We start from the raw sequence: 13,694 nt of genomic DNA, 5'->3' as shown, positions 1-13,694 counted from the left end.
GTTCCAAATCTAGTACGTGCCTGCCTACTAATTTAGCTACTATACAAGGATCAAGTTGATGCTATCAAACAACCACTCTTTTTTTTTTTGGTCGAAAAACAAAAGTCATTGAGGAACAGAAAAACCGACCCATGTGAGGAAGGGCCACCCAACTATTCCCATTTCTTTGTGTCTATCAAACATCAAATTATCCATTCGATCACTCTCAACGTCCTAGTGCAAACGATATGTGGAATATATAGCTGCTTCCGCCTTCTTTCTGAGAGGTGGTGGCGGCCATGGTGGGTTGGAACCGTGGCATATTTGCATTTATATCCGTTTTATCCGTACGCATCCGTAGTTATAATATAATTATTTCTTTTTACATACGTGATTAGTTATGTGACGAGAGAAATAGAGACAGGGATGTGAATAGCAAGAAATATGTAAGCTTCTCTTTGTGTATATGACGACACTTTTTCAGGTGGCTATGAATATGCTAACACTTTTTCAGGTGGCGGTGGTAGGTTTCATTTAGGCTCTTGGGTTGCTTTAGAGTTTCGGTTATATTGGATTTGTGAGCTTTATTCGGGATTATATTTAACTGTGTTGACGTGAACTAATAATTTTAGTGCGGATTTTTTTAATGTTTTTTTTGAAATTTATCGAATGAAGTTGCTCTTTGATAAATGAAAAAAATAAAACATGAAAGTCTTTGTGATGATTATACATACAACAAATATGTTGCACGGACACAAATACAGAGACACGTGGATATAAAAATATCAAAAAACTAGGACATTAACACGGCAATTAAAAATTTTTCCAATGTTTGATCATGAACACGCATCAGCGGCGACTACCATCTTCTTCTTCTTCTTCTATCCATGGGCTCATACTCTTCTGGTTTTGGAATTGCGAAGTGGAAAACCTCACGGGGCATCATAACACGCATCAGCGGCTTTACGATTTCCGTTGTTGGAAGCCATTGATGATGCTAGGGTCTGCCCAAAACTTATCAAACACAGAGAGAGAGAGAGAGAGAGAGAGAGAGAGAGAGAGTAGGTTTCTTTTCTTAAGATCTTTTATTTTTATGTGATTTTTTTTATTATATATGTATATATATTGTCAGAAAATGTTATTTTATCATTTTATATAATTTTTTTTTTTTATAAATGAGCTATGAAAAGACATTTATACCCTTCTTGTACCCCTCATATGCCGTTCACATGACTAAAACTCATAAAAATGTAACGATAGGGCCAATGCACCGAATAATAAAAAGTTGGTGGACCATTTAAAAGAATAATTTAATTGAGGGATCAAAATATAACTCGGATATAAATTTGAGGACCATTTGAGTTAAAAACTCTATATATTAAATAAACAAAATGTTCATGTTCATACTTCAATTTTTAATACGATAAGATAAAAAAAAGTACTCATGTATTCTTCATGATTCATTCACATAATAATTAAAACCACACAAAATAAAACATAAATTGATCTCAAGTACCAAGAAGAGAAGAAAATATAATGAGAAAAAAAAAAGGAGAAAAAGAAAAAGGTGGGGGAAGTCGGGAGAGAAAGAAGAGGGGCTGATAAGGTAATTGGAATAAGTTTAAGAGTGTTTTGAAATTATAATTTTTGCCCCAGATTGTTAAAACGTTTCAAATTTCGTTTTGACCCCGTTTTATTTTTAAAAATGTCAAAATCGCACATGCCTTGTCTTGACTATGGGTGTGTTTGGGGAGTGTCTTGACCATGAGTGCCTAGACTATGAGGTCCAAATGAAGGTAATAATTTGCATAAATTTGATCAGAGAGTGCATTCATGCAATTATTTGGACAGAAAGTAGAAGATAATGCTAGATGAGGGGGCATAAATGATATAAAAAAAAAAAAAAATTACAACTGGGAAAATTAGGAGCATTTAGCCAACTTTCTTTTTAATTACTTTTAATTGGAACGTAGGCTACCACAAACAATAAACAGGCTCCGAGCATGAAGATAAAGCAACATGATCAAACACTCGAAAAATCCTACACAACAATGCTATAATAATCTGATAAGAAAAGAAAAAGCCTAATTAAACTGGAGCAGTTCTTGTGCCACTTTCACTCTCCTGCTGCCTTGATTCTGATGGAGCTGCATTTTCTTGCTCTGCTTCACCAGACAGTTCCTCCAGTGATCTTCCCTTTGACTCAGGCACCAAGAATGTAAACAACAGCCCTAGGAAGTTAACCACACCCAGAATTATGAGGGAGTTCCTCACCCCAATACCCTTTTCTGCATACTGAAATCCAAATGCACCCACAATTGCCCCAGCCTTCCCTGCTGCAGCTGATATACCATGGCATGTGGACCTCAGCCTTGCTGGGAAAATCTCTGCAGGCACCACGAATGTCGTGGCATTCGGACCGAAATTGGAGAAGAAGAAGGTCAATGAGTACATCACAACGAACCCAACTCGGTTCTCTCTAAGAGTCCAGTGCTGGTAAGGAATGGCCAAGGCAAACATGAAGACTGTCATGAAGAAAAACCCCATTATTTGAATTGTGAACCTTCCAATCCTGTCTATGAGTGCCACAGTGAACCAGTACCCGGGGACGGTGCTGCAGAGAGCAATAAGAGTTTGTGCTCTGGCAATTTTGAAGACCTCTTCAAGAGCGCTCATGGTCTTTGCCTTTGGGATCCAGCCAATGGCACTGAAGATGTCCTTTTGGAATAGATTCTGGCTGTAGAAGGCAATGTCCAGCAAGAACCATGTGCTGGTAGTTCCAAGCAAGTGCCAGCCATGGCGGCTAAGAAAGTCCTTGGAAAACAAACCAAAATCATTCCCTCCTTGTTGCTCTATCTTCTCCTGCTCTGCTTCTACCTCAACCTGCAAAACTTTCGACATATCAGCAGCAGCCTGCTTGGCATTCTTGGCAACCAAGGCAGTGTACCGAGCAGTTTCGGGCATTTTGGCACGCCAGTAATAAGTAAGCAAAGCTGGGAGTGCACCAAACATCAAAATAATTCGCCAAACATAATCGGCTTGTGGGAAAATAGAGGCAGCTGCATCAGCTTCATAAGAGGGTGCAGGAAAACTGTGCTTGAATGCTGCAGATACTATAATTGCAACCATTCCACCAGCCAAAATCCCAAAACCTTGCATGGCAAACACAGCAGCAATGAAGGCTCCACGGGTCTTTTTATTTGCATACTCGGACATGATAGTGGCTGAGAGAGGATAGTCGCCGCCAATTCCAAAGCCTAGCCAGAACCTGAAAAAGCAAAGTGTCGAAACCACAGCCTTGGCGTCTCTCCCAAATGAAAGGCCGGATGCAACTGAGCATATGACCATGACCATAAGGACCATGCCGTAGACTCGTTTTCGGCCCAATTTGTCACCAAGCCAGCCGAAGAAGAGCTGGCCTGTGAGGGTGCCGCAGAAGGCCACACCATTAACAGCAGCCGAGACATTTGAAGGCAAACTTCCAGGCTCTGCAGCTCCAAGTTGTTGATAATATATGCGGCCAATCAATTTGGTGACAAGGGAAATGCAGAAGAGATCATAGGCATCTGTGAAGAAGCCCATGCCAGCAATCACAATTGCTGTGAAATGATACCATTGTGTTTTCGCCACATCAAGTGCATTCAACACCTCCAGTTGTTCCCTGGCCATCACAAAATCACCCCTTCTCTAAAGTTGGTCTGCCCTGTTGTATTTTCTTCAACTGTTTAACCTGAAATTTTGATTGCAGAGAAAAAAAATCAATCTATGAAACTTGTGATTGCACAACAAAAGTGAAAAGAAAACAGGCATAGAGAAGAAGACAAAATAGGGGTTGATTTGATTTCTCTACAATCAATGAGCTTACGTGAACAGATGAGTTTTAAAGAGAACCACACGACCTTTTATTTTAGGAGAAGCATGAGGGGAAGTGATAGTCTAAACTAGAGGGGAGGGATTTCTCACACATACAAAATTGATGTCATGTAATAGGAGTTCAAACTTAAGACCTCTAATTTGCAAATGGAGGAGAAGTGATAGTCTAAACTAGAAGGAAGAGATTTCTCACACACAAAAAAATTGATATCATGTAATAAGAGTTGAAACTTAACACCTCTAAAGACGCTTTTCCATTGTGATAGACCCAATTGGCGATAATGATGACAATTGACAACTAAAGGAAACATGAGAAAATGACCCAGAGCACAGGAAGTCATGGGTCAATAAAGTGAAATTAATTCTGAAGAAAGTGGAATAAAATACTTTTCTTCTTCTATAAGAAGAAAACAAAAGTTGGTCTATGTCAAATTCAGAAACTAAATTAAATGTTCATCAGTCAGAATATATTAAATTGCTAATGGATGCGGCTGAATTAGCAGACAGATGGATTTACATATGAATTTCAAACAGTGAATTTAAAATTCTTGAAAGCAGGGATATGGTCAAACTACACAGCTGCATCTGCATCTACAACTGCAACTACAACTACTCGTTTTCTGAGCTCTAAACAGACAAAATAAAAGGGATAAACATAAAGTTAAATAATTTCTTATGCAACCCAATTTCCATCAAAGAAAGGAGAATTAATGATTCACTACACAACAAAGAAAGAACTAGAAACAAAAAAACACACAGGGAAATGATCTCCAATACTACAGGAGCTTAGAGAACGCAAAAGTTGAAAGCAACAAACCTTTATAATTTACTTTGAAGCAGAAAACTTATGAAAGAATTGTGCTTTAGAAGCCCAGATTATATAGTATGATGTTCAGTTACAATTTTTCATTTCACTGCTTGAAAAATCTGTCACGCAAATAAAATATCTCCCTTTTTCCTCTGCTTTCCTTGAGAACAGACGTGAAGTATGAAGAAACAGAAAAGAACATCCAGGAATATTCTTGAACAAGAGCAACAAAAGACGGCGAAGTTGCTTGACATTACGGTAATTACCCAATTACCATCCAACACCAAAGATGAAAAGAAACTCATTTTCACGTGCCCAAATCAAGAAAAAGTGTTTGCCTTTTCTAAATTTTTATATTGGGTTCTTGATAACGTTGCAAAATGCAACACAAGGATTAGCAAAACAAAGAACAAATGTATGTGCATTAGATAAATCTCTGCAATATGTTACAATTTATAAACTTTCATGGAAAAGAATGAAGCTTGTGAGAGCTGAGAAAGAAAGGAATTGAAAATTCCAGGCATTGATTGATCCCAAATTATGCAGGCAATTGAAGAACAGATATGAACAAAACAAACCCACATGAGTGAAAAATCAAAGCAAAAAGAAAAAGAAAAAGAAAAAAAAAAGGTAGAGTGGAAAGAATCGGCAAACCTTGTAGCCGTAGCTGAAAACGAAGGTGAGAGAATCTGAATGCAATTATGAGGAAATCACACTGCAAGGAGAAAAACCAATGCCTTGTCTTACTGCAATTACTAGTGGAAAAAGAAAACAGAGAGGTTTAAAGAGAGTGATGAAGCTAAGGAGAGTGGTTTTCTTTGTATTATATTTAGACTTAGAGAGAAAAGGAGGAGCGAGCGAGCGAAAGTATGGGAATGGAGGGAAGGGAAGCGGGGTTGGTTCCGTATTTAACTGCAACAGACCCTCATCATCTCCCAGTAAATGTTCAGAGGAATCTTTTTTACCAGGCATATTCCCCCCCTTATTTCTCACTCACATCACCTCTCTTCTTTGACCCTATCTTTCCTATTAGTCAACATCGTAACTTCATTTTTCCCAAAACCCTTTTTTTTACCCATACAAAAAATTCTCTGACTATTCGCTACGTCCAAATACATAACTCATTTTTATTTTATTTTATAAAAACGATATTGAAAGAGGGAATTTGAACACAAGATCTTGGGTGCAAGAAAAACTACTTTTAATCACAACATCTACAAGCTCCTTGCAAGACCCATTTTAGTTTTAGAGTCCAACCGTCACTTTATTCCATTGTGTTATTCTTTTGATGACTATACGAGGTTATTATAAAGAAAAAGGAAAATTGGAATAATTTCTATGAGAGCTTCAATAACTTAATTATGGGCTGTCATTCAGTATTTGTGAACATCAAATCAAGATTAAAATCCGAGAGGAATATATAAATACAATAGACTTGGGTGGATTTCCTAATTTAACTAGATTTTTGTTTGCATGAACTTAATTTTATGTCTTTATTCGTACTAATTGTTATGGTATGTGTCATATTAGTTGATATAAAAAACTGAGATAAGATAGCCCCAGCCACTATGGGTGGGTACAGATCAATTATAGGAAAAATAAAAAAAGAAAAAAAATTGAGACGAGTTGTCTCCCCTAGCATTACAAGAAGAAAATATATACATTGTCCAAAATGATTTTTATTTTTTGATTAATGAGGACAGAAATTTGAATTTGAGATATCTTCTAATTTTTGAAAAAGAAAAAATCGTACCAGTAGACCAGGGCTACGAGAAATTTTTTAAAGTAAAAATGTATTAAAATGCTCTTTTTATCTAACATTGTTGTCAAATGACAGTAACGTACATAATAGAAGTTTAATTGGAGTCTTAAATAAATAATATATCTGTCAATGTGATTAGTTGATGGAAAATACTAGGCTTACCATATTTTTCATACTACATTGTGTACCACCTCTCTAATAGAGGTGAGTCCCATTGTATTGGTGGACTACACCTCTATTAGAGAGATAATACACAATGTGGTATAAAAATATGACAAGCCTGCTAGGCTTACCACATTTTTGATACGTTTTTGAATTGAAATGCAAAGCTTTTGGTCTAGAAAAAAGCATCTAAATTGAGATATTCGCATGAAAAACATGCATGCATGGTGTTTTGATGCTTAGCACAGATTAATATGTACGTCAAAGTAAAAAAGCTACGATTTCAAAAGAAAAGCTAGCCATATAGATTTAAACAACTCATGAATGCCAAGAAAAGTTGGACCACCAAAGTTTCTGAGTTCTCACGAAAGTGAGGTCATTATATTCATTCAACCAACCTGATCATAAAGAAAAAAAGATATCCCTAGCTACACGTAAGTTAACCTACCAGGAGAGGCCCTGGGCACAAGCAGACAAAGCGAAATGAAAAAAGAGAAAACTCAATAAAGACCCAAATTTTTTTTAAAACTTATAACTTAAATCAATTAACTAGTTGAATCAATTAGGAAACTGAAAAATACATGGGAGAAAAACTTGATTATGTTAATTGATATTTTTGAATGGAAAATGAAAAATGAGTGACATTTAAGTGATGCATTTTATAAAGTTGCTGTGTAAATTACACATTGATTGTTTCTTTTATGTTACAATTGTGAATTTGAGTTCATATAATATTTTTTTAACTTACAGAAAGAAAAAAAAAATTCACATAAATGTACATATAGAGTAGAAGGCCTCATTTAGGATGTTTACCTAGGACCTCCAAAACGTAGTACCGCCGCTGTAACTTACCCATGTATTTGTGGTTTCAAAGTTGTTTTTGTTGACCTGATGTCACATGAAAGAGAACTAGTTGGATGGCGTTTCAATATTTCTATGTGGACCAACTTATAGTTATACATAATGAGAACATGCTTCCCAAATGTAAGATTGGCAAGTTTTGAAATTTTGGTGAAGGAAAATATCGCAGGAAGTGTATATATTTTATCCAAAATTTTCGTATGCGGATCGAAACTGAAAGAAGAGCTAACAAGTCTAAAGATGATGCAACCAAGTTGTCTCAAAGAGTCTTGGTATGCTTGCAAGTTGCAGCATGTCCTTTTCTTCTTTGTGTATGCTTACAGCTAACATGTTACTCTACAGGGGAAAAAGATGATTTCATTCATGTCAAAGACAATTTTGGACCAAGAGATTTAGACGCAAATCTGAAAAAAATGATTTCATTCATGAAAAACATGTTTACGTATTTTCTAAGTGTCGGGAGCAAGCGATCCCAATCACATGAACCAAGAGATTTAGAAGCAAATCTGTCACCAAGTGAAGTGAGCATGCGAGAAAATAACTGAACTGAATGCAGCCGCGTTGCCTGCAAAATGTCTTGCATCAATGCTCATAACAATTTGACACAAAAGGATGAACTTTTAGTAAGATTTTAACTTTATATAGATCTTTTCATACATTTGTTATGAACCTTCAAATCCATTATTAATATCTACAAGTGATTTGCTAGATGATTAAGTAGTGTGAGGCACATAATTAATTTCAAATTAGTGATGCACATGCACCTTCTCTCATCCTCCTCCTTATCCCCATGCCTTCTTTTCCAAACTTTTTGACTTGTCTAGTCAACTTGTCATCCTAGTGAAGTGATGACCTTCCCTTTCAAGCCAAGCTAGCTACTAGTACAGCAAAGCTGGTAAGAGTCAATGACTGGAAATCCTACCCACCATTTTCATCAAAACAGTCTAAACCATCTCGTTTTAAACTTTGCCAGTTTACCAGTCCGATAATTAAGCATTTTCTTGGCTGCCATTAGGTTCAAAATATTGTTTTCACATTAGCCTCTTCCAATATTAATTATGCATACAATGTATTCATGCAACAGACAGATTTTTTTGTGGACAAAAAATCGGCCGAACCGTTCAAATCTTGACCTATTTTTCATCATTTTTGGTAGTCAAATTCTCTTCCTCTTGAATAGGGTCTCACAGTTTTTGTTGTTTTGTTTTCTAATTATTGTATGTGGGGTTGGAATTAAGACTTCAAGCTTAACTCTGCCCCATTGTCACTTTTTTGGGGTCAGAAAACCTGAAGTGTCACTCTAGTTTAACCTTAACCAAGAAGGAGCGACAAAAAATCCAATTTCAGATGGTCCAACACAAATGGCTCTAACATTCCGGCATGTGTTTGACATATCATCATGAATGCTATGAACTACAACTACTAGACCGGTCATTTGATCATATCTCTCAGATTCTGGATAATGGAAGACGGAGACAGACATTACTTAAATCAAATTTTGCATTTGCAGAATTGGTTTGTATTTGCACTATTTTTATATTCGAACTTGTAAAATCCTTTCACATCGAGAAGAAAAGCCATTAGACCAAGAGCTAGTTGGTCGTCGCACTGCACTTTGCTTTAGTATCATAAAAAATACCTGTGTGAAGGGCACCTATATATTTTCCTGAGTTTTTTGCATTTTGCGTCTTGCCGTTGGTTGAAGGGTATATATGCTTTTGTCTAGGAAGAGATGCAGGTAGCAACAAACAACTACACCACTTTTCCCTGAACAAAAGTTTTAGACTAAAATCCTTCATATTCGAGCATCTCTGGTTGAATTCAGAAAACAGAAGGAAATGGGTTCAAATTTGGGCTTGCAAACTAGGTTGCATATGCTTTCCCCCAACTCCAAGATATCCATTAGGCTTGTTCAAATAATTGCAAGCAAAAAGAGGTGGAGATATATTTCAAAACAGAACAAAATAAAAATCGTACAAATAAACAACATACACAATCGAAACAAATCGAAAACACGATACAATAGCTTCTGCAATTAGGCTTCCACAAGCATATATATATATATATATATATCTAAAAATTATTTTTATTGCATTACAAATAAAGTAAATAAAAACCATTGTAAATTCACAAAGCTTTGATTAAACGACCCCATCAAACTGGAACAGTTCTAGTAGAATTGGCCTGCTGCTCTGCCCCCTCTTCGTCTTCATTCTCACCAGTCAGCTCTTCAAGTGATTTTCCCTTGGATTCTGGCACCAACAGAGTAAACACCATGCCGAAAAAGTTGATCACACCAAGCATAATTAGAGAATTCTTCACACCAATACCAGGTGGGTACCCTGCATCAGTCTTTGTAGGGTCCTTGCTCTGTGCTGCATACAAAAACCCAAATGCTCCAACAATAGCCCCAGCCTTCCCAGCTGCAGCTGATATACCGTGACACGTAGACCGCAACCTTGCTGGGAAAATCTCAGCTGGCACAACAAATGTGGTGGCATTGGGTCCAAAATTAGCGAAAAAGAAGGTGAATGAGTAGATGACAACAAATGCAATTCTGTTGGGCCTCAAGGTCCAGTGGTGGTAAGGAATTGCTAATGCAAACATGAACACTGTCATGAAGAAGAAACCCATCAACTGGATTGCAAACCTGCCCAAGTAATCAATGAAGAAGACAGTGAACCAGTATCCAGGGACAGTGCTGCACATTGCTATGAGTGTTTGTGCTCTTGCAATTCTATAAACCTCATGAATTGCATTCATGCTCTCTGCTTTCGGGATCCACCCAATGGCGCTGAAGATGTCCTTTTGGAAAAGGTTTTGGCTGTAGAAGGCAATGTCTAGCAAGAACCAAGTGGAAGTGGTGCCAAGCAAGTGAAGACCATGGCGACGAGCAAATTGCTTGGTGAACAAACCAAAGGTATTGGATTTCTCTCGAGTCATTTTCTCTAGTTTTTCCTCTTCAGCTTCAAGGTCAACTTGCAACACCTTAGACATGTCTGATGCAGCTTGCTTGGCGTTTTTGGCCACAAGGGCTGTGTACCGAGCTGTCTCGGGCATTTTCATACGCCAGTAGTAAGTTAGAGCAGCAGGGAGAGCTCCAACCATCAAAATGATACGCCAAACAAAGTCAGCTTGAGGCGCAAGAGAAGCAGCTCTGTCCACAGAGTATGCAGGAGCCTTGAAACTGTGATCGAACGCGGCTGACACAATCAAAGCCACAATCCCACCACCCAAAATCCCGAATCCTTGCATCGCAAACACCGCGGCTATAAACGCCCCGCGAGTCTTTTTGTTGGCATACTCAGACATGATTGTAGCTGAAAGGGGATAATCACCACCAATGCCAAATCCAAGCCAAAACCGGAAGAAGCAAAGAGTGGTGATCACACCCTTTGGGTGATCAGAAAATGAAAGTCCTGATGCAACGGAGCATAGGACCATGAGAACAAGGGTGATCCCATAGACCTTTTTACGACCCAATTTGTCACCAAGCCAACCAAAAAAGAGCTGGCCTGCTAAGGTGCCACATAGAGCCACACCATTAACAGCAGCAGCCACATTGGGAGGCAATGTGCCCGGCTTTGGCTGGTTTAGGTCCGTGTAGTATATGCGGCCGAGTAACTTCGTGACCAAGGAAATGCAGAACAGGTCATAAGCATCGGTAAAAAACCCCATTCCTGCAATCACAATTGCAGTGAAATGGTACAACTGAGTCTTGGCCACATCGAGTGCATTAAGCACTCCCAATTGCTCTTTAGCCATCGCTTGCTAGTAATTGCCTCCAACAGTCCACTGAAAATTAAATTGTTCTGCATATGAAAAATCAATAATCACTGCATCAGAAGCAAGAAAATACAAGAAACATATTGTTTCTGTAACTTAATTGACCATATGATAAATAATAAATAATAAATAGAATAAAATTCCCATCATTTTTTGGTGACCCCAGATCAATCAAAATCATAACTTTCTAGAAGCAGGAAAGAAAGACATGACATGGGAACCAACCACTTAGAGGAAAAATTAGCTCATGACTACGTGTTACTGTGAATAAGGCAACCAAGTTTTCTTCTAGCTTGTAATCGCTTTGACATAAAGGGGAGCAGGATGTTGAATTTTCAAAGGAAATGCTTGTTTTTATTCACTGCAGTCTGCGGGTCTGCATCGATGGAATCGATGGACCAACTACTTGGCTCCGCTCACGCAGGCCATTTTTTGTTTGTAACTTTGTATTGTAGTACTTGCACCGCTGGTTTTGTTTATAGCGTTTTGGCAAATTGACTGTGGTTGACTATCGACTTCAAAGGAGGAGTAATTTTTTTTTTTTTAATTTTAAACAGATATATTTTTGTTTTTCAAATTCGATTCAAAACGTCATCCAGAAGTGACGTATCCTAACTTTTCAATTATTGTACTAAAGATAAAAGTTTCTCATTCCATAATGTACGTAGACTTTTTCATATCAAAACAAAATAAATATACTTAAAAAAAGGGAGGAAGAATCGACAAAGTATTTTTTATTTACAGAAATTAAATGGTAGGTTTTATGGGATTTGAATGAATGAAGACAGATAGGGGAACATCAAGGGCCTGCCATATGGGGCTAACTTGCCAGTTGCAAGCTTACTCCATGAATGGCTTTAATTGAACAAGAGAAAAAACACAGACAGAGAAACAAACACCACATATTTTTTGGTCCAGAAACTGGAATTCATATCATTTGTGTGAAAAAAAAAAACAAATCAGAACTGAGGAAGTTTCAAAATTTCCAAGGAGTCGGTCCTAATTGAAGAAATATTTTGAAGTATGGTGCATGTGGGACAAGGCAGGAGAAACGCGTGTGGAACGAAGATAACACTGTTTTGCTATATCTGTTCAATTACAGTATGTCAAGTGAAAAAGTTATCACATGTGGCATAACGTCGTTGACCGACTGGAGATAGCAGTTTCACACAAGTTTTTCTGGACAAGGCAGACCCCAAGTGTGCTCAGAACAAGCAAGCTCTGGTTCATGAGCATTTGTTCTAATTATGGTATTATTTTCTTGGTTGAGCCAATGAAAAGAAACATTTGAAGCATGTTTTTCCTAAAAATTCAGGAACACAGAGGCTAAAAACAGCCCTTAAAAGTAGAGCCTTAGTGTGATATGGGCAACCTCCTCTGGTTGGATACATAAACCCTCAACTTCCAATGGAAGATCAAGGGGCTGCCCTACCATGATGATCACCTTTTACCTTGAAAAAGTAAAAGTCTATCTACTTTTAAGTGGTCCTAATTTCCAAATTAAGAAACCAGTTCCGAAAAACATGGAACTTAACTTGTAGGCTTTCATTTCATTTCATGCATCAAAGTCTGAAAATTTTACAGGTACAAATCAAGAGAAAACAGAGATTGCAGGAACTTACCTGCTTCTTGAACTTAGCATTTGGAGGAGGGAGAAGAAGATGTTGTCGTGCTGTTGGGTTATGGCGTGGATATTAATGAGCAAAGTAGCTGACTATTTAAAGGGTCACTGACCTTAGAATCAATTCTAGCATCTTTAGGCATATACTTGGCTTCAATTGCTGGCGCAGCTTCTCCGGTCAACTCTTTAACAAAGTCTCTCTCTATCTCTTACTTCTTATCTTAGAAATAACCACACGGTTTCTTCTTTGGCATTTCCCTGGTTATTTATATTGTAATTACAAGTTTCCAAAGATTGTCAACATCAATTTTATTAGAGGGGTAATTGCAGATCTTTTAGCAAATATAGGACGTAACTTTTTACAGCCCCTTGTGCCTGGTTTTCTAATTTTCTTTTTAGTGTAGTACTTAATAGTTAATATCTATTTTGATGTACGGAATGTTGGGAACTCTAGGGCATCGTCTTTGTAAGTTCTTTTATTTTGTACAAAAAAAAAAGAGAGAGAGTAATTAAACACGGAACTTCGAATGCAAAACTGAATACTGTTAACCACTTGGTAAAACCATTAGCTATGGAAGAAAAAAATAGATTAAGCATGGTTGTGATGAAGGCAAAAGATACAAATCAATCATTGGAGTATAAGTCACAAAAGAATAAGGCCAGAAGCCGATGCAATGGTAGCAAAAAGGAAGCCTAGTGTCAAGCCATTCCATTATATTTTGAATTGGGTTGCTTGCTCTTACCAAGTTGCATATAATAATGGAAGAGTAGGAGGGAAACTTGGTATTCCAAATCAGAATATTAATTCCATCGTCGTCATCTTATAATGCTCTTTTTAAAAA

At 37.4% G+C, this 13,694-nt stretch overlaps 2 protein-coding genes across 5 annotated transcripts; both read right to left on the bottom strand.

The window, feature by feature from the left end:
* Nucleotides 1-1,893: 1,893 nt before the first annotated feature.
* On the bottom strand, nucleotides 1,894-5,563 carry LOC117614637 (inorganic phosphate transporter 1-4-like). 3 transcript variants are annotated; one of them, XM_034343515.1, is made up of 2 exons: nucleotides 5,315-5,563; nucleotides 1,894-3,709 (listed from the first exon to the last, which is right to left on the bottom strand). In XM_034343515.1, exon 2 carries the CDS (start codon nucleotides 3,646-3,648, stop codon nucleotides 2,068-2,070), a length of 1,581 nt encoding a protein of 526 aa, XP_034199406.1. In that variant the 5' UTR covers nucleotides 3,649-3,709; nucleotides 5,315-5,563; the 3' UTR covers nucleotides 1,894-2,067. The 3 variants fall into 3 exon arrangements, with proteins under 3 accessions (XP_034199406.1, XP_034199407.1, XP_034199408.1); XM_034343516.1 differs by lacking the exon at nucleotides 5,315-5,563 and adding an exon at nucleotides 3,845-4,135; XM_034343517.1 differs by lacking the exon at nucleotides 5,315-5,563 and adding an exon at nucleotides 3,879-4,135.
* Nucleotides 5,564-9,486: 3,923 nt separating this feature from the next.
* LOC117637889 (probable inorganic phosphate transporter 1-3) lies at nucleotides 9,487-13,068 on the bottom strand. 2 transcript variants are annotated; one of them, XM_034372942.1, is made up of 2 exons: nucleotides 12,854-13,068; nucleotides 9,487-11,257 (listed from the first exon to the last, which is right to left on the bottom strand). In XM_034372942.1, the coding sequence occupies exon 2, from the start codon at nucleotides 11,208-11,210 to the stop codon at nucleotides 9,600-9,602; it is 1,611 nt and encodes a 536-aa protein (XP_034228833.1). In that variant the 5' UTR covers nucleotides 11,211-11,257; nucleotides 12,854-13,068; the 3' UTR covers nucleotides 9,487-9,599. The 2 variants fall into 2 exon arrangements, with proteins under 2 accessions (XP_034228833.1, XP_034228839.1); XM_034372948.1 differs by lacking the exon at nucleotides 12,854-13,068 and adding an exon at nucleotides 11,457-11,916.
* Between the last annotated feature and the right edge of the window lie 626 nt (nucleotides 13,069-13,694).

The sequence above is a fragment of the Prunus dulcis genome, chromosome 1 (assembly GCF_902201215.1).
Source record: "Prunus dulcis chromosome 1, ALMONDv2, whole genome shotgun sequence".
NCBI lineage: Eukaryota > Viridiplantae > Streptophyta > Magnoliopsida > Rosales > Rosaceae > Prunus > Prunus dulcis.
This window is presented reverse-complemented; position numbering and strand designations above follow the sequence as displayed.